The 22,240-nt window shown below is 34.2% G+C and overlaps 1 protein-coding gene across 1 annotated transcript in view; it reads left to right on the top strand.

Annotated features, from left to right (window-relative positions):
• Positions 1-15,544, top strand: part of PTPRQ (protein tyrosine phosphatase receptor type Q) — a 208,795-nt gene extending 193,251 nt beyond the window's left edge. Inside the window, exons 40-45 of the mRNA XM_060113113.1 lie at positions 4,853-4,987; positions 5,215-5,340; positions 6,152-6,300; positions 9,644-9,779; positions 15,132-15,255; positions 15,507-15,544. Coding sequence (XP_059969096.1) covers positions 4,853-4,987; positions 5,215-5,340; positions 6,152-6,300; positions 9,644-9,779; positions 15,132-15,255; positions 15,507-15,544 — 708 coding nt within the window. The remainder of the gene's footprint in view (positions 1-4,852; positions 4,988-5,214; positions 5,341-6,151; positions 6,301-9,643; positions 9,780-15,131; positions 15,256-15,506) is intronic.
• The last annotated feature ends 6,696 nt before the right edge of the window (positions 15,545-22,240 follow it).

Here is a 22,240-nt window from a genome sequence, read left to right as displayed (position 1 = left end):
TGATGACATATTTTATTCATTTATCAAATCATTGATTTCCCTGAAAATGTAATTCTTTTCTAAAGATTTTGGTGAAATCTTGTGCTTACCAATTTTAATTGTATCTTAAACACTATAGCATGTAGAAGTTTTACTTTGATTTGTAGAATGAGGCATATATACATTTAGATATTTAAACTTAATCAATGATCATATATTTTGTGATACCATAGAACAGAGCAAGAACAAATTGTTGTATCAGTGATCTATTAATTCGTATCATTTTTATTCACCAATAAGTAGATACAAATGAATAGCTTATATCCTATAATGTTCAGCCAGTTATGGGATGACAGTATAGGTTATGAATATGATTAGGAAGGCAACCAGACAGTTTTAGGAGGTATAACTGAACCACACATAAACAAAGGAATATTCATGAACCCCCAGTGTTCCCTCTAAATATTATAAGTTGTCAGGAGACAACCATAAGAAGATCACAATACAGGATGAGCAGTAAACTAAATCTGAGTACATTAATATATACATATATTCTGCTGTGGTCAAGTGATGTTGTAATATAATAAATTTTACAACAAAGTCACTATGACCCATATGTAATGATATGCATAATCATTACTGAGCTACATGGTAAGCAGGCCCAGATGGAAAGCACTTTATATTAAGGCAAGTTTCAGTATTGGAGTGGGCAGTATGCTGTATTGCTTTTACTTCTGGGGATATCTCCTTCGCCTGGGATGTCAGGAACAGATGGAAATAGACAAAGTCATAATACCATAGTGGCCTCTCACTTCTCTATCCCCCAATTCAGGCAGTCTTCACCTCAGAAATAGTGAAGATTTCTCAGAATGAATGTTTGACACCTCAGTTTCCCCCAACTCCCCACTTTTGTTCCATGGCACCTCCATCTGAAAGTTCATGAACACTTGTTCCAGGAGCAAAAGACAAAGGCCATCTACAAATGGACTCTGAATTCCTATTTCTTTGGAAGCTGGAGGAGAAGGGAAAAGAACTATAGAGCAAGGTAGAGAAAAAGCAAAATAACTAGTGTTTAGATGGAAAAGAAAAAGTGAAGTCTGGAGAAGGGAAAAGGGAAGACCAGTAGGTGGTCTGAAGGATGTACTTTAAGACTAGGAAACTCCAGGCCTGGGTCTGTAATTAGCTTACTATATGTTTATCTCTCTGCCCTTGGCTCTTCTTGGGAATTGTGCTCCTGAAGCTAGGACTCAAAGAGAGCCTGGAAAATGTTGATTAAGGATGGACTGGGGGAGAGAGGTAGGGAGGAAAATAGATACTGCATCCTTGTAAACAACCACTAATTGTACACGTGACTTTAGGAATGTTTTCAAGAAAGCTAACAATAAGAACATTATGTAATGGGACAAGACCCCAATCCGCCACCCCAAATTATCTCTCCTGTCAACATGAGATGCCTGAAATTACTTCAATTTGAGGATAGCTTTTACCATAGCTGGAGATTGAAGATTAAAGGCTATGATGCAAATGAGCTGTAATCGTATCAGAAACATCAGATTTCATCTACTCTGGTAGAAGATTATAGTACCAAAGGACATTGAATCCCTGAAAAAGGGAAATGCAAATAACTAGGAGAAACATTTTATAAATTGATCAATTACAGTTAATTGTCCTCACCCTTAAAACACTTCAAGGACACCATTCTCTCGATTTTCCATCTACAGCTTTCACATTTTCATCTCAGTCTCATTGGTTCTCTCTTACCTCCTTGGCCACCAAACACTGAAATTATCTACAGCCCAATCCTTGAATTTACTGTTTCTTTCCAAACTCATTTCCTTGATGATCTCAACCATTCTTGTGATTTTAAGTAAGATCTATTTGCTAACTACTTTGAAATTATGTCTCTAGTTTGGACTTCTTTCTGAATTCCAAGCTCATACACCCAATTGCCTTCATGACATTCCCACTTGAATATCCAAAAGGAATTTCAAGTTTAATATTTCCATTATGAATTCTTGATTTTCCTTTTAGCCTGCTTATTCTGGGTGTGGAGAAAAGGGAACCCACCTACATTGTTGGTGGGAATGTAAATTGGTGCAGCCACTATGGAAAACAGTATGGAGCTTCCTTAAAAAACTAAAAATAGAGTTACCATATGACCCAGCAATCCCACTCCTGAGCATATATCTGGAGAAAACTCTAATTCAAAAAGGTACTTGCACCCCAATGTTCACAGCAGCACTATTTACAATAACCAAGACATGGAAGCAACCTACATGTCCATCAACAGGTGAATGGATAAAGATATGGTGTATATATACATAGGAATATTACTCAACCATTAAAAAAGAATGAAATAATGCTATTTGCAGCAACATAGATGGACCTAGAGATTGTCATACTAAGTGAAGTAAGTCAGAGAGAGAAAGACAAATACCATATGATATCACTTATATGTAGAATCTAAAATATGATACAAATGATCTTATATACAAAACAGAAACAGACTCGCAGACATAGAAAGCAAATTTATGGTTTTCCCAAGGGGAAAGGGGGTAGGGGACAGATAAATTAGGCGTTCAGGATTAGCAGATACAAAGTACTATCTATAAAATAGATAAACAACAACAAGGTCTTACTGTATAGCACAGGGAATGATATTCAATATCCTGCAATAAACCATAATGGAAACGAATATGAAAAAGAATATATATTATATATGTATAACTGAATCACTTTGCTTTACACCAGAAACTAACTCAACATTGCAAATCAACTATACTTAAGGAAAAAAATTTCTTTTAGGTCTGCTCTTCCTGAAGTTTTCCCCATCTTCATTTGGAATCATTATTGACTCCTCTATTTTTCTTGTATCCAATCCATAAGCAAATTCTCTTGGCTCTGTCTTCAGAATTTATCCAGATTTTATCACTTCTCACAATCCCCATTGCTATCGCCCAAACTAACCCTTGGTTGGATTGTTGCAATAACCTTCTAACTACTCCCCCTCCTTTCTCCTTTAAACCATATCAGCTTGTCTTACAGAAACCAGGATGAAACTCTTAAACCATATACTCTGTATGTTCAAAATCTTTCAAAGGCTTTCCACATCATTCAGAGTAAAATCCAAGACCTTATAATTACCTACTCTAGGACCTAAAGCACCATTGTCCTCCCTCCCTTGTTCTTTCCGACGTCACCTTCTGTTACTGTCCCCCTCATTCCAGCCACTTGCTGTTCTTAGAACATTCCAGACACATCTCTCCTTTAATGCTGTTATACTTGACTTTCTACCTGGAACACTTTTCCTTCAGATCTTGAAGGGATTACTCCCTTTCTGCTTCAGTTCTTTCCTCAGATTTCACCCATGAGTCTTTTCTGAACACCCTATTTTCTGAAAACTCTCTCTCACAACACTTATCACTTTTAAAAACTCTATGTAAATTGTTTATTTAATAGACTTATTAATAGGCTTGATGTCTATGTCCCCTAACTAGAATATAAGATAAATGAGAGTAGGAATTTTAGTCAGGGATGAATCCTCAGCTCCTGGAATAGTGCCTGACACACAGTAGACCTTCATAAACATTATTTGAATGGAGGAATGTGCATATTTAAAAAGTCTGTAGAGAAAGTGACTAAAATATTAAAGGTGCTTCATTCTGGATAGTGAGATTACAGATTAATTCCACATTCTATTATGTATTTTTCTGAATTTTCCAAACATTCTACATTGACTATATATTACTTTTTTAACCTAAAAAAAAAAGACCTTTACAACGTAAAATAATTATATATTTCAACTTAGACTGGAAACAGAGAAATGCTTTAGCATATAGTTTATTTAAGAGACTCAAGGTTTTATCCCAGAAACTGTCACTGGGTGATTTTGGGGAAATCACAAGTGGCTCATTATTCTTTAAAGTAAAATACACTGGTTGGATTAGATTTTAGGGCCCCTTGAGCTTTAAAATGTATATTTATTCTGTGTAATACTATATTCTCTGGCTACTGAGACAATTCCAATTTAAAAATAAAATTCACCTTTAATCCTCATTCCTCAAAATATTTTGATGTTTGGAATACATGTAATTTCATTACTATATTTTATTTATACAGTACCTTTCTTTAAGAAAAATCCACAGATACTACTCAAGTGGCATACTTACATTCCAGGTGAATGGACTGAGTTTTAGAATAACTTGATAAAATCTACAAGAGCTGTCATAATAGGGTTGAGACAAATCTCAGGTCCTATATTAGTTAAATGAACCTTCTTATTATTCACATTACTGTTGCTTTGGAGCTCTGGAGAATAATTACTAATGCCATAGTTTACATAGTTAAGTAATTTCTTGGAGAAAGAGTATGAAAATATCTGCACAATCTTTAAATATATGACAGTAACTTAGTGAAATGGGTAAGAGCGCTGGCTCTGGACTCAGACTACCTTGAAATCTACCACAAATTACTCCACATTCCTTAGCTTCAGTATCTTCCTCTCTAAAATGAGGATAATGATAGTTCTAATTCACAAGGTTTTTATAAGAAACAAATTAATTGAAATATTAACTATAAGATGCTTAGCATATTGTGTGCCGTAAAGTGGTATTATTATTTTTTAGTCTTTACTGCTTTATTCAGAATTAGAAATACATTTTAAGAACAGTTAGTTGTATAGTATATTACATTGTGAGGTTAAAATTAATGTTGGAAATTTTGAGTATCTATTATTATTTAGCATTCAAAAATGTACAATATTTTAAAATATTAGGTCATCTTAAACTAGTATGTTTTTCTTACGTTGCTCAAAAACTAAAAAATACTATATATATGTAAATATTGATGCAGTGTTGTAATTATATCATTCTAGGGCTACTTATGTCCAAATGAATTTATTGCTACTCAAGGTCCATTACCAGGAACAGTTGGGGATTTTTGGAGAATGGTGTGGGAAACCAGAGCAAAAACATTAGTAATGCTAACACAGTGTTTTGAAAAAGGGCGGGTAAGTTATTTGAAAATCTTTTCACAAAACTTTTACAATTGTGTTAATATATGTGTGACAATTTTAGCTAATACTTTCAGTCATCAATGACTTGGACATCTATAAAGCAGTTTTATCTTAGCAGAGATAACTGTGATACTTTATACACACACACACACACACACACACACACACGTATCTATATAAAACAATGGTTCTTATGACTGGTGATTCTTCTCTGAATACAGATCAGATGCCATCAGTATTGGCCAGAGGACAACAAACCAGTTACTGTCTTCGGAGATATAGTGATTACAAAGCTAATGGAGGATGTTCAAATAGATTGGACCATCAGAGATCTGAAAATTGAAAGGGTAAAAAAAAGGAGGGGAAGTCGAACATGATATAAAATATGAATGTTCTAAATGTCTAAAGTAAAATTAATTTCTAGACATATTGTTTGATACCTGTATATTCAATAATGCTTTTCTATTATTTTCAAAATAGAAGTTTTGAATTGGCACCTGCCTTCAATATCTACGTCACTGTGTTTAATTCCAAATTATATACTTAAAGTTCATATTAACCAGTTAATATCAAATTCTTAGGTAGACAGGGGAAGAAAAAGGAGGAAACAACTAGATCACTAAGTTTATCTTATTTTATAAAGAAACTGTAATATCTGATTTAAAACAGGAATTTCCCGAATCACTTGTCTCTGTCTACATCCTAAAATTGGATTTTCTATTTAATCCAGAACCAATACAGAAGCAATAGCATAGGATCCCACTTATATAACGTAAAGGCCTATACAGAAAATGATATAAGGATCTTTATACTTTCTGACATTATCAGATACCCTATACCTGTGTTGTGAATAATTTGTGAGTGTGTTTAAGTTGTTAGGTCACAATTGTTCAAAATCTACTACTCTTGTGTTACAAAATGTTACACCAAATTTGAATTTAAATACCCTACGTTATCATCTGCTTGCAAGCTGCCTCATTGTTTGCATTCATACAGAAAAGCAATTTTCTTTATTGTAGCAATAGTAGAAGGCTTCTCTTATAGGAAATCATGAAAACACAGTTTCTTCTGTTTGGTAAATTGTCATTTTAAAAGATCACCTTGAAAACCTGGGAAGTCAGCTGTCTTATCATGTTTCTTTAATGTCATTTTGTCTAGCATGGGGATTGCATGACCATTAGACAATGTAACTTTACTGCTTGGCCTGAGCATGGGGTTCCTGAAAACAGTGCCCCTCTAGTTCACTTTGTGAAGTTGGTTCGAGCAAGCAGAGCACATGACACCACACCTATGGTTGTTCACTGCAGGTAAGAAAGAGAGATTTTTAAAACCTCTGAACACTAGAAACACTAGAAATGGTACTGAAACTCAGCGTGACCTTTTTATTATCAGGACACCATTGATTTTCTCTCAGAATGTTAATATAGATTCAATCCAGCTTTCAGTTTTCAGATATTTTACTGGTTATAACAAATCAAGATGTAGTTTTATAAAAGGTTAGATGGCAGAGATAAAATGAGTAATGACTATGTCTAAAAGCAAGGGAAAATATATATCCTGGTACAGGAATTTTCCTGAAATCTTGACTGGATTGTACCTCTCGAAAGCCTTCAAATTAAAAACAAAAAAATTGTAGCCCATTTTTGATGTGGCTACACATCACATGGATGAGTGTGGGCATGTAGGATTTTTTGATTTTTACGAATAAACATCTGATCCTTCATTATTTCAATTGATATTAGTCTAATATACTAATTTAAACTTTTTTGTGAAAGCAAATTTCTAGATTTGACTTACAAAGAATAAAGAAAATGAACTTTAAAGTAAAGATCAAATTAAGTGACCAACCCAAGCATGATTCAAAATTTTTACAAACTATTCAAATATCTTTCTTTGACCTAGTTTTTTGAACATGATAAATAGAATGTGACTATAAATTAAGATTTTTCCCCTCTTTATTGTCACTGGTATTTTATACCACTGAAATACCAATACTCCCCTGCAAAAAGAAATAAAACTCACAGTTGTTTAGAATTCAGAGTTCTGGACATATTGATATGATTTATGATTTCTAACATTATATATCTAAATCAATCTCAATATGAGTTTATTCAACAGTTGTAGTTTGTAAATTAAAGAAAAAGTGGGTGATAATATACTGTTTTATGATTCCACTTATATGAGATACCTATAAGAGGTAAATTCATAGAGACAAGAAACTGGAATTGTGGTTACTAGGGACTTGGGAGAGAGAGAAATGGAGAGTTACTGTTTAACGGGTACATAGCTTCTGTTTGGGATGATGAAAATATTCTGGAAACAGATAGTGGTGATGGCTGCACAAGATGGTGAATGTGTTTAATGCCACTGAATTGTGCACTTAAATATGGTTAAAATGGTAAATTTTATGTTATGTATCTTTTGCTACAATAAAAAATTTAAGTAACAATATCTGTTAACCCATTAATAATTATTAATTATAATAATTCCAAAAATTAATTGGTGGATAATTATTCTAATGGGAATATACTATAATTAATGTGGTTAAATGTGTAAGAAAATATTAATCCATCTGATTTTTAAACTTTTTTTTTTAGAGGAAAAAACTCAACATGTAATTTAATTGAGTCTACATTTTCCAGGAATATTTTAGATGTTTTAAATTGTAAGAGTAATACACAAATGCTTGCTCATTATGAGATATCTTTTTTATATTTAAAAAGCACACAGAATGAAAAGTAAAAGCCTCATTCTTACCCTCCCAATTCCATATCCCATCCAAACACATAAAATTTTTAACAGATCAGTATATAGTATAAATAGAATAACAGTTTGCTTATAAAGTCAGTGATTGATTTTAAACTGGCATCAGTGATGATTAAAATGGATAGTAAGCTTCCTTCAGCTTCTCCATATTTTACATATACACTGCCCCTGGATTAAAATAGTGGATTTAAAAATCCATTAAAAAAGAAAAGTACAATCTCTCTTGTAGCCTCAAAAAGAGTAGTCTCCTCCTTTGTGATTTAAATAGATAAAAGAGACCAGAGAAAAAGTATGCTCATATTAATAATCATTTTTAAATATCATTTTAAAACTGTGTACTAAATGATTATCTCCAACCCCAACTTCTCACCTCAACTTTAGACTTATACATTTAACTTCCAGTTTAACCACAACATTCTGACAATTTGATGTGTCCAAAACAGAACACTTAGATCGGTCTCCAAACTCACTCCTTCTCATCCCCATCTTGGTAAACAGCAGTCCACTCTGCTTTGTCCAGAAACCCTAGACTCATCCTCAACTCTCTGCTTCCTCTCACATTCCACATCCAACCCAACAGCAAACACTCTGATCCCTGCCCCCCATCACCTCTTCACACACTCTCCCCACTCTGGTCTCCTTGCTTTTCTTTGAACACACAGAACACTCTCCCACTCAGATCTGTTCTCTTCCTGTGCCCTCAGGCCGTAATGTTCCTCTCCCAGGTACCCACGTGGTGCACTCCCTAACCCTACTCAAGTTTCTTTTCAAATATCACATTGTCAGAGAACCTTTCTCTAATGACCCAGTCCTACCCTATCACCTTTTATCTCCTTAACCGAATTTATCTTTCTCCATAGCACTTATTGCGGCTGGGTATATCTTATGCATGTTTCTTTGTTGTGTGGACTACCATTCTCCGTCCTCTAGAATATAAGCTCCATAAGTTCAGGGACTTGGTATTGTTCACTGCTGTACCCCAGATGCCTAGGACAGTGTCTGACACTCAAAATATATTGAATGATGTAATGACTGATTACTCTGTGCGGGCATATATGCGTATGTGTTACAGTGATCAGGTGTATGTTGTAATGCTATTTCTTAGGTTGAATCATAAGTATTGTCGACATTAGAATATTTTTTACCTACAGAGATGGCAGTTTTGTGATGTTCAAAATGACATTTAAGATTAGGTGACCTTTCAAATGTTTTTTCTTTTTTTCCAGATTTACTTCCTATATTAACCATTTAAGTACCTAGGAGTCTTGTCTTTCTAATTGGAATTTCTGAAAAAATCCTGTCAGGTTTATCAATTAACAGTTGATATGGAGCACATACCTGTCCTTCAGTATTAAACTAATTTCTTAAAAGGAAATAGCTTTCCAATTTTATTATCTATAGGAAGGAAAAGAAAATTCTAGGGAAGGTGAAAAGAACACATGAGAATCTATCAATGTGATGCAGAGGAAGTACTATATGGGCTAAATATTACAGTTGACATTTTTCATGTTTAACATTCCTATTGGTAACAAAAAATATATTCAATAAAAAGTTTCTGGGGTTAAGAATTTTCGATGATTTTTTAAAATATTCCCCATACTTCTCCAACTACAACCCTTAAAATATTATGAAAGAAGAGGGAAAGTTCAACTGTTTAAAAAAAAAAACTCAAATATTTGACAGAGTATTAATGATAATCATCTTGCTCTGTCTAAACAGTCTTGGGAACAATATAAATCCAAAGAAACTCCAAAGAAAATCTACCTTCAATAAGAAAAGAAACTATTTATAATTTATTGCTATCATAGTTTATTTCCTTCATCACAATCAACATAAACAGCCTTTTTGCTGAATAATTTGCATGTAATTTCACTCTTCCTGCAGTGCTGGAGTTGGAAGAACTGGAGTTTTTATTGCTCTGGACCACTTAACGCAGCATATAAATGATCATGATTTTGTGGATATATATGGATTAGTAGCTGAACTGAGAAGTGAAAGAATGTGCATGGTACAAAACCTGGTAAGATATCTAAAACTTCAAGCAGTTATCAGCTCTAGAATTTCTGCCTGGAAGGATCTTAGCGGCAGTGATCTGGTTAGACATGGACTTGAACTATATTAGCAAAGCAGACATTCTCTTTTCCTACATTATAAACCTCTGGGTGGGGGCAGGGTCTTGGGGACAGCAGCTGATGGGGATTATAGGAGAACTGAAATCCACATGCCCCAGTTATCCGTCAGCACTGTTACTGACTACCCATCCTACCCTGTTTATACTGATAGGCATAGAGAAAATAATTCATAAAATGGATTTGTCTTTAGTCTTTGGGAAACTTAGAAAATGAATCAAATTAATTTCTTTTGTAAACATGCTAGAAGTTGTATTTGGGAAAAGTTTATTAACTGTTACAGGTTTCTATGTATTTCACTTGTCCATATTTATCCCTTTTATTAGTAGTATTAATAATGTTTGTTATAGCATGTCATCAACTAACTGGGAGTTGTTTGTTTTGTTGTTCTGGTTTGGATGTAAAAATATTTTTAAAATATAGATTTTTGTCATTAAAAAATCATACGGTAGGGGGCTTCCCTGGTGGCGCAGTGGTTGAGAGTCCACCTGCCGATGCAGGGGACACGGGTTCGTGCCCCGGTCCGGGAAGATCCCACATGCCGCAGAGCGGCTGGGCCCGTAAGCCATGGCCGCTGAGCCTGCGCGTCCGGAGCCTGTGCTCCGCAACGGGAGAGGCCACAAACAGTGAGAGGCCCGCGTACCGCAAAAAAAAAAAAAAATCATACGGTATAATGGTAATGAAACTAAAAACCCTGTTGAGTGTCTAGTAGGTTCCAAGTATTATACTAGATCCTTTACATGTATTATCTTATTTAATTCTTTATTTGTAAGGCAGGGCCAATGAAACTAATCAACAGACTAGGTATTATGGTCTCTGCTTTACAAATAGGGAAGCAGATGTTCAAGAATTTAGTGATATTCAAAGGTCAGAGCTAAAATTCAAACCCAAGTCTGTCTAACTATAATACATAGGATGTTCCTGTCATATCTTTGGATTGATATTTTTATGCTACAGAGAGATTTTTCTTACAGTAAATATACAGATATTCTATAAGGGTATTTTCCAGGGTACCTACTAGAAAACACAAGTGGCTTTACGGTCATTAAAGGTGTGAGAAAACAGGCTTTTTGCTAAAATAAGTTTGAGAAAGAAGTTCTTAGAATTACAGCCTCTATGCTAATGTGCATTGACAATTATAAATACAGAGCCCTTGTGGACATTTCCCAGACTTATATGACTATGAAATCCTTGAACACTTTTTGACCCCAAAACCTATAATTCCATGATGTCATGGAACATTAATGTTCTTAGGAAGATGCTGCTCTAGACCAGAGACATCCAAACTTTTAGGAATACACATCCCTTTCAGGAGAAACGTTTGAGCATTCAACTCCAATACATATATATTTATTCTTAAAATGTAGATTGTGCAATTATGTAAATGATAAAGCACACACAAGAAGTTGAAAAACATGAGATAAAGGTCAAATAAGCAATTTTGACAACCTTGCTAATACTGGTGGCTTCATATTATATAAGGTATTTTCAAAAGATAAATACTTAGCAGAAAATAATTGTTTCAATAGTGGTTTTAAATACATATTTTAAATTCTTTGTTTTTTAACAAGTGATCTAGCTTTTCGTCAGATCTGATTACATCGTTGTTGCTTTCACCTCACAGCATGGCTATAAGACGGTTATTCTAGGAGCACGAAAAATGTCACTGCTGCCGTTTTATTGTCGTTCATTGGTGCTTGCCTGACAGATATTATCTTTAATCCACAGTCTCTCTGTAGGAATCTTTTTCAGCTTCAGTTATGTGATGGCTAGGTAAAACTAGGTACTGGAATCCATGTGCATTCCCTTATATGCTGGAAGGGAGCACATGAGTGAAGTATCACTCTTCCCTTAGGAAACTTCAGAAATGGACTCTGACTTGTGCCCAGGCTTGGCTTCGTGGGTATGCAGCCTACGCAGTCGCACGGGTCCCCATGCTCAAAAGGGCCTTGCACTTGATTTAATGTTTGCTGACACTGTTTTGAAAATCTTTAATAATTTTTGAGGAAGGAAACTCGTATTTACATTTTGTAGTGGGCCCCACCAATTATGTAGCTGGTTGTTATCCAAAGATCTTTTAAGGGCTTCAATATCAATATGACCATTAATGATGATTAAAACCAAATTCTTTCTTATTTTTAGTTGAGAATAAGAATAGCTAGCTAGCATTTTCCTCCCATGTCCCTGGGTGTACACATATGCACTGGTGATCAATGTTCTTGGCATTGATCAAGATTGGTTGGCTCTCTAGGATAGGTTTAGAAGGTGCAAATGATTGGGATATTTCCTTGTAGAGACTAGATTCGGTCTTCAAATTATAGAAGTCGAATTTTGTCATGCTCTACAATTTTGTGGAACCAAACTTTGTAAAGAGTGTGTTCAAGCATGCCTGTGAATAATTTCACACAATTTAGTATTCAGTATATGCTATAAACTTCATATATTATGCTGGAATAACCAGCCAGAGGAAAATGTTGCAGGTTGGGTAGGGGAATGAAAAGAGCCTGAATTTTGGTGTCAGAGAGTTGAGTTCAGATTCAAGTCCTGCTAATTGCTGGCTTTGTGACTTTGTTTAATTAACCTCTCTGAGTTATTTCTCTTTTGTAAAATAGCTGTGTTACACTGTTCACAAGTTTATTGTGAGTATTAAATAAGAGAAAGTATCTAAAGCACCAAGCATGCAGTAAATGCCCAGCATGCAGTAAAGGTCTGACAATATAGTTGTGCCGATAGCTTTTTAAGATAAAAAGGTGGCAGTTTGTTAAAATCCTGATAAACACTTACTGAATCAATAGGTAGAAGTCATGAGTATCAGTTGGCATGTTTGAAATAAGTACATCTTCATTGATATTCAAGAAAAGTATAGGTAGCCCTTCCATAAGAGGTTATAAAATTAAGATACACCCATGTTTACTAAAATAATTAGTCTCCATTTTGTAAACGATATAAATCACAATTCTCAGATCCTCACTTAAAATGTGGCACTCCAAAGCTCTCTTTCACCGGACTTTGTTCCCAGAAGCTATGTTCTTTACTTTCTTTTCTCTGTGATGAAAAAAGGGAAAATGACCACACCTTGGCTCCAGTCCTTATAAACCAGTATTGCCTTGCACAAGAGTGGTTTCTTAGTTTCTTCTCTTGCACTTGGGAATGATTCCAATTTCTGTGAAGAATGCTGTCTTAGCACATACTACGGTAGCCATGGCCAGGGGTGGGGAGGTGGGAAGCTCAGCAATATATCGCCACTAAAAGACACCAGAGGGCCCAGACCCTGGAGGGAACCTAAAGTTCTTTCACTGTCTACCAAAACACAGTTCAGAGCAGCCCCAGGAGATGTGAAAGAGCTTTCTGAGAGAATACTCTGCAGTGAGATAATATCCTGAGATACTATTCCTGCCTCAAAAAAGGATTCATCTGGATGAGTCCCTTTCCTGCTCTGGTTCTCTTGAAAATTGACTGATGTAAACTCCTGAGGTAGAAGAAAAAAGAATAATATATTTTTGGAGCCTAGTTTTTTGCCAGCAACATGTAATATATAGCTGGCCTTAAATCTCACAACATAGCTTTTCTGATCCCCCAGATGAGGAAACTGAACATCAGAAAAGTTTAATTCTTAAGGTAACAGGACTATCCAGGGTAGAAACTGGAACTGAACTCCTCACTGCCTCTTTGGCAATAACACACCACGGCAGAGGGATCTTGGAACATGTAGCACCGCCCTGTGGAGCTCAGCCTGCCCCGCTGGCAGAGTTTACACCCAGCATTCTTTCCAGTGGAGAGAGATGAGATTGGGACAGTCAGAAGCTTCACATATCAAATGTGACTTCAAATTCAAATGTGTTTTTTTTTTAAATACCAGAACTCATAAATTTAAATGACTGTTGTTTTCAAAGAAATTATACCATGTCAATATATTTCTGTCAATAATGTTATTCACTGTGCAGTGTATATTTTAAAATACTCATTTGGAATTACCCTGAGAAGAAATTTAACAGCAATTTCAATAGAATGTGTATTACCTTATAACAATCCTTCATTTCTTACCAAAACTGAATTATGTAACTTGATCATCCACCTCACACACTTGATCCCTAATGACTTCTGAATGTTCTCCAAATCAAGTGTGTCCTGACATGGTAAAGATCGGCTCACTGTGAGAATTAAATGAGGCTAAGTCAACAAACATTCATTACGCAACTACCACATTCCAGGCACTATTACACACAATGGGAATAGAGCAGTGAATATGAGAGTTCTGTCCTCATAGAACCGACAGAGATGAGATGTGTGTGGAAACCTTTTGTAATCCACGAAGAAACAGGTATTCCTAATAATGACCAACAATCTCTAGAGACAGTTTCAATAGTGAAGTTCCAAAAAGGGTTTGAGGTGTAGTAGCAATAGATATGAATATAATTTCTTAAGATGGTCACTTTAGAGGACATTCTATTTAAATCAGTTGTCAGTATGTGTGTGTGTGTGTGTGTGTGTGTGTGTGTGTGTGTGAATCTTAAACATTTGGTTATATTCCTTTAACTTCAGGTACCTTCCCTACGTAAAAATGAGGGTGCTTTTCTATGACTGTAACCTTAACTACCTTTAGGAAAGTGCAAACCCAGAAATGCTAACAGGTTATTGAATTATATTGAATACACTTAAAGAACCCAGATGGTATTGAATTTAATCCAAATTTTAGATGAAATGTTAGGAGTCCTGCCTTATATTTACAAATAGAGACCAGATCCTTGACATTAAGTAGGCCAAATGTTGGGTAATTAACAGAATTGTTAAATATTTTAAATATGCTGATGGTGTGTAGATATGCTCAGTCACAGCTTTTGAAAGTAAATTTAGTATCTGCATTCCAACAGCCATTCTAACAAGAAAAATATTTATAAGAAAAATTACTCAATTATGCCTAACAGGAAAAAGGAAACATAAACAAATTTAAATAATATAATTTGCTACTTTTTAAAATTACAGAAAGAACATATGAACACTTAGTATTTAATGATAAGTATTTAAAAAAACTGGAAACTACAAAAAGCCACAGGAATTTAGCAAACCTTATGTTTGAAATGATAAAAAATCATTTATATTCATGGTAAATTCTGTGCCTTTAACTTAGCTATTTAACATTTGTTGAATTCAATATTACTTTTCACTGTAAAAGTATAGCCCCCCCACCATAAGAAAATCCCTACCCCGTCCATTTATTTAACCATCCTTTCTTTGGTGTCTAGGCACAGTATATCTTTTTACATCAGTGCGTTCTGGATCTCTTATCAAGTAAAGGAAGTAATCAGCCCATCTGTTTTGTTAACTATTCAGCACTTCAAAAGATGGACTCTTTGGACACCATGGAAGGTAAACAGAGGCAATGTATATCAATTTACTACTAGTTTACCACCTATAGCAGGAGCATTAATTTAATAATAACCGTATGTTGAAAATGTTTTAGAAGCTTGGCTAGCACACATATCAATTTTTTAATTTCTCTCTAATCCAAGTTAGGATAATAGCCTTTCCAGGTACACTATATTTTTGTCATGAAACATTTAAATCTTTTGAACTGTTAACATCAATTCTCTCTTGTGACATGTTACTTTATGTTATAGGTGATGTTGAGCTTGAATGGGAAGAAACCACCATGTAAATATTCAGACCAAAGATTACAACTGGAAGATATTTTCAAATCCCAGGGGCCAAAATACCCCGTTACTCTTCTGAATTGAAATGTGCAACCTTAAATAAATCTCTACGCTTCCCTTACTGTGCCTTACTAAATGGATTGACATTTTATGAATAGTTCTAGGAAATAGCTAATTCAGGATAGTTATCTGTTTTGTACAGCATAAATATTATACATGTAAAATGTTTAAGAAGAGATATCCCAGAGATTTTTTGAAGCCTTCTGTATTTTGGGAATGAGCCAAATATAAAATTATTATTATATTTACGTTAATGTTTCAATGTGAATTTTCCCTACATATTGGATTTGATCTTGAACAAAAGTTGTAAATGTTGATTCAGTAGTGTTATTTTGGCCTCCAGGGTGTTGACTTTTCTCGTGGATAACTTCCAGGACTGTCATAATGATCTGTACTTCCATGTATGCCCCTGTGTTTTGAATCCCCTGTTTTATGAGTGCTGAGATATCATCTCATGATCTCGAACAGCTGAACAGTAACCCCCTGACACTGCTGGGATTACTTAGCCTTTATACAACACACAGTAGCTCTTCGGGTACACTTAGGGCTATTTCAATTGCATTGTAATCTTTAGTTTGAAAAACAAAAGGAAAAATTAAACAGTGCAATTGCTCATGTGAAGTTGTCGAGTACTTTTCTAGCCTGTCTGCATTTGTACATTTTCAGGAACAAGCTGTACCACTATATTGTATATTTGAATACATAGTTAAATGTATCAGTATTTGTCCATTAGATATGTATGCAACCTAATAACAATTTTGAAGGGTTTCTTCAGCAGAAATGTATGAAAACAGTAATAAAAATGTGATGTGTTACAAGGTCATAAACCAATGATGTGCTGCTGTGGTGCCAACCGGAGACTTCTGAATAGATTACATAAAACGGTCTTTATATCATTTCCCAAGGTTGATTTTTGAGGAGTGTATTAGGTGGAACTGAACACAAAGAAATTAACCAGACTGTAGCAAATCAGAGATTTTTTTTTAAAAAGAAAATAATTCACCCTCCTTTTTGTTAGACAGTAACAATGTACAAAGTAAGTTTTGAACTATATGAAATTATTTTGTCATAGATTTCAATTAAGGGTCATAAAATAGTATTAATTATTTTCTTTCTTTTATGGTAAGAATCATCTTATACTTATTTCTGCTGGAATATACATATAGAAAAAGTGATGGCCAATAAAATTGAATTTTAAGGAACTGAGTCACTGCAGCATGATTTCAGAGGTCCTTATAAACATAAATTTGATTTTGTATCACATATTAAGATATAATTAATAATTATCTTAACATAATGAAGTATAAAAGTACAATATAGTAATATAATGTAGTATAAATAATTAAGATATAATAATTTCCCAAGGTATCCAAAGATAGTAATTTTAAAATCAAATTTATTATGCAAGAAATTAAATCCTTTAGTCTTATAAGCAATCCTGCTTTCTGTTTTTTATGGCAAGGGTGTGTAAATAAATACAATCCATTAATGTTCCAACCAAAAAGTTTACTCTATAGAAAGTTACAGAAAACAATAAGAAATGATGAAAACTCTAAAAGATTCAAGTTTGAGTGACAGGTTCTTCAGTTTGCTTCATGTGTCAGTCATTGAAAATGAATGGTAAGCCAGTATTCATTAATGTGGGTTTTTGTATTCATGGAAGACAGATAACAGCCTGTGGAAAGTACTGGTGAGTCTACTTTTAAATGTATTAAATGGTAAGAAAATAAATCCTTCAATCCACAAGCCAGTCCATTTTCTATAATATCTATATAAAAGAGAGTACAGAATAGAGTTGACCCATGTGTATATGCATGTGTGTGCATATAAAAAAAGTTTTAATATAAGGCCTCCTCTAAAAGAGTGCTTATCAATCTTTAATGTGTATACAAATCATCTGCGGATTGTGGTAAAATGCAGATTCTGCTTCAGTAGATCCAGGAGAGCACCTAAGATTCTTCATTTCTAGAAAGTACTCAAGTAATAATATTGCTGCCTGAGCTCGGGCCATACACTGAATAGCAAATCTCTAAAAGACAGGATCAGAATAATTTTATTTCCATTTGAAATTATTTGAAACATGTTAAAAAAGATTTGCCTTCGTTATCAAAAACATAACAAAGCACCTGTTAAATGTGTATAGCTCACTAGCTATATCACAAAACTGTAACTGAGATTGAATTGAAACACATATTAATGTTAACTAAATTTCTCTTAATTATATTGTGAAAATGCTACTTCACAGCCAAATTTTTATAGGTGGCTACTAAGTGCAAATTAAAATAATGAGGAACATCTGTAACATTTTTAGATCAGATTTGTCAAAATACTTTGAAGCATATGTACAATAAATGAGCAACATGTGTTTTATCTGAACCAAATGAAACTGGAGCCTCTCAGAATGGTTTGCCAGAATCGAGAGCAGCTGTGGGTATCACCTCTACTTTCATCCTGCTTTAAAACACAGAATTTTCTCCTTTCACTTTATAGGTGAAATGTGTGATACGACTTTCGAAAAAGCTAATTAAACCTTTCCCTCTTCATAAAGGAGATGGTGATTCACTCTTCACATCTGGTACCAAACACTAGATTTTTTTTTTTTTTTTTTTTTTTGCGGTTCTCGGGCCTCTCACTGTTGTGGCCTCTCGCATTGCGGAGCACAGGCTCCAGACGCGCAGGCTCAGTGGCCATGGCTCACGGGCCCAGCCGCTCCGCGGCATGTGGGATCTTCCCAGACCGGGGCACGAACCCGCGTCCCCTGCATCGGCAGGCAGACTCTCAACCACTGCACCACCAGGGAAGCCCCCAAACACTAGATTTTAAAAATGAAATTTAAGTTCAGCAAACTACTCTACACATCCATGACATTACTGTGATAGGTCCACTTTTGTAGTTCAAGTTTTAGAAAACTCACAGTAAAGTTTTTGATGATGCCAGTAACACAAAATGATCTGAAATTCTCAACTGAATGATATTAAAAAGTGAAAATGTGGGATAAAAAAGTTCATAAAGCATAATCTTGACAAAACAACTTGCCTTCTTAGGACAAGTAATATTTCATGGTAAATGACATCATGAATATGTGTAGAGCTTCCATTTGGAATCAAAACTCACATATACCCATCAGTTCATGAAGATGTTCTGAGGGATAGATTAGATCACACATATGAAGGTGTTTCAAAAAGTACAAAGAACTCTACAAAGTTATGATAATTTTTTACCCAGGTTGGACAGTATGTAATGTTTATCAGTAAGATAATGTACCCCATTATAAGATTGTATTGTGTTTGTGATATTAATTCCATGTTTGTATGTCTGTTTCACATGCAAACGTTAAAGAGAAAATTATGGCAGATATACTGATTTCTGCTAACTAAAACCACTGATACTTTGTTTTTCATGAATGATTAAGAGCATTCTCAAGGAATGTTTGGACTAAAGTGAATAAACAAATAATGTAAATTGTGATTTAGAAAACAAATCAAGAAAATTTCCATTTCAGGTGTTTCAAATGGACATACTAAAGCACTGTCTACAATAGTCATTTGAAAATAAAACTGTAACTTAATAGAAGGTGATGAAAAGCATTATTCTCCCTTGTTAGTGAGATTATGTTTCTCTAGAATCACAAGCTTAAATTATTTTAATTTTTACTGAAAGTATTATATTGAGAAGTCATTTTAGTAAATTATAAACTTTTCAGAATACTTTTACCCCCATCATTCTGATTAATCCTTACAAAATCCTCTAAGATCTGCAGTGTCCCATATTACAGATAAATATAATGATAGCTTAACAGATGTGCCCAGAGACCACATTTAGTAAAGATGGAAGCTGCATATCATAATCAAGTTACTGAAAGCCAATGATATAGATAAAAATTTTAAAGGCAACAAAGAAAATAGAGACCTATTGAGGTGTTCAAATATAAGAAAATATGCTGGCTTCTATTCAGAAACAATGCAAGCCAACTGACAATGGAATGACATATTCAAAGTGTTCAAATTACCTCCTAAACCTGATTAAGGGCAAATACAAAAGAACTAGCGCTAATGTCATGGTAAAATATTAAGGTCTTCATCCTAAGAGCAAGAAAAAAGCAAAAATGCCCACTTTCACAACTTATATTCAACACTGTACTGGTGTTTCTAGCCATTACAATAAGGCAAAAAAAAAAAAAAAAAAAGAAGGAAAGAAAGAAAGAAAAGGAATAAGGTTTGTAAATGAAGAGAAAAAATTGTCTATATGAGTAGAGAGTATAATTATGTATGAGGAAATTCCTGAAAAAGCTACAAAAGAGAAAAAGCCACTAGGTATAATAAATACCTTTAAAAAGGTTACAGGATATAAGATCAAGATACAAAAATCAATTTTATCTCTACATATTAATCAATGAACTGGAAACTGCAATTAAAAATACCATTAACAACAGCATCCATAAACGTGAAATGCTTAGAGTAAATTTAACAAAGTATATGCAAGACTCATACACTAAAAACAATATTGATGAGAAGAATTAAAGAAGACTTAAATAAATTTTTTAAAATGCATATCCATGAACTCAAAACTCAATGTTGCTGAGAAGTCAATTCTCCTCATACTGATGTACGGATTAAATGGAATATCAATCTTAATCCCATAAGGCTTTTTTTCTAGAAATCAATAAACTTGTTTTTACAATTTATATAGAAATGATGGAAAGGATCTAGAATAGCCAAAACAATATTCAAATAGAACACAGTTGAATGACTTACACTACACATCTATAGCATTTCCGTTAAAATAAAAATAGAAAGTAAAAAAATAAATTCTCACACAGTTGGTCAATTAGTTTTCAACAAAGGTGACAGTGTAATTCAATGGGGAAAAGATAGTCTTTCCAATAAACAGTGTTGGAACAACTGGATGCCCATTTGGAAAAACATGAACCTTCATCTCTAGCCCATATAACAAATACAGAAATTAACCTGAAATGCAACACAAATCTAAATGTAAAAGCTAAAACTATAAAACTTATAGAAAAAATGTATGAAAATCCTCATGACTCTGGGACAGGCAAAGACTCCTTAGAATATAAAGAAATAAAATATAGAAGAAAAAACTGACATATTGTACTTCGCCAAAATTATAACATTCTTCTCTTTAAAAGACACTATTAAGAAAGTGAAAAGTCAAGCCACAGGCTGAAGAGAATGGGAGAAAATATTCACAATAAATGTGACAAGATGCAAGTCCTGGGAATGATATCCAGAATACATATATATTTACAGAATAATACACACACACACACGCACACACATATATAAATGGCCAATACATGAAAAGGTACTCAGCATTAGTCATCAAGGAAATGCAAATAAAAATCAGAATGAAGTAACCATACTAATAGAATGATTAAAGTTAAAATGACTGGTAATATCAAGTCATCCCACCATGGAATTTGAGCATCTGGAACTGCATGGTATATGGTACAATCACTTTGGAAAACAGTTTGGTAGTTTCTTATAAAGATAATACCCGGGTGCAGTGGTTGAGAGTCCGCCTGCCGACGCAGGGGACACAGGTTCCTGCCCCAGTCCAGGAGGATCCCACATGCCGCGGAGCGGCTGGGCCCATGAGCCATGGCCGCTGAGCCTGCGCGTCCGGAACGGGAGAGGCCACAGCAGTGAGAGGCCCGCATACCGCAAAAAAAAAAAATAATAATAATACCCTATTGCCATATTACCCAGCATTACCACTCCTAGTCATTTATCCAAGAGAAATTAAAATATATTTCCAGAAAAGGACTTGTACTAATAGTGCTCTTAGTAGTTTTATTCATAATGGCCAAAAATGGAAAGAGTCCAAATACCCATCAGCAGGAATGAACAAACAAGTTGGGGTATTTTTTGACAATAAAATAGAAATGAACTATTGATACACATGAGAACAGGGAAAATCTTCAAAAACATTATACTGAGTGAAAGAAGACATACAACGGAATGCATACTGTAAGAATCCATTCAGATGTAGTTCTGGAGCAGGTCAAACTAATCTAGAGTGATGAAGATCAAATCAGTGATTACCTGGAGTGCTGTATATATGTGGGGAATCAACTGCAATGGACAAAAGGCAACTTTAGGGGGGTGATGAAAGTGTTCTGTATCTTGAATGGAGTGTTATTTATACAGGTATATTCATTTGTCAAAATGCTTTAAGTTGTGTACATACAGTGAATGCATTTTTTCCATGTAAATTATAATTCAATAAAGTTGATTAAAAATAGAGTGATAATGAAAAAATAGTTAAGTATTTACAGAATGCTATTCATATGTTTTTAAAATACAAGTAGTACATATTTTTATGGATTCATTCATTATAGTACATACATAAAATCATAAGTGGTAATGTAGGTACTGGCATCAGAATCATGGCTTCCTCTGATGTGGGAGGAATGCAGGGAGAAGACGGATTGTCAGGAAATCAAGAGGATCCACAAGAGTTTCAAATGCATTTGTAAATTTTGTTTTAAAGTTTAAAGCATATGTGACAACACAGATTTGTTAAAATTAAATAATGAGTAAAAACTATATTATTCTCTAAAGTTTTGGGTTTGAAATTTCATAATTTTAAAAGTACAATTTAAACTTTAATAATTTATA

This window comes from Mesoplodon densirostris, chromosome 11 (genome assembly GCF_025265405.1).
Source record: "Mesoplodon densirostris isolate mMesDen1 chromosome 11, mMesDen1 primary haplotype, whole genome shotgun sequence".
Lineage (NCBI taxonomy): Eukaryota > Metazoa > Chordata > Mammalia > Artiodactyla > Ziphiidae > Mesoplodon > Mesoplodon densirostris.
The sequence above is the reverse complement of the archived record's forward strand: the minus strand, read 5'-3'. Positions and strand labels throughout refer to the sequence as shown.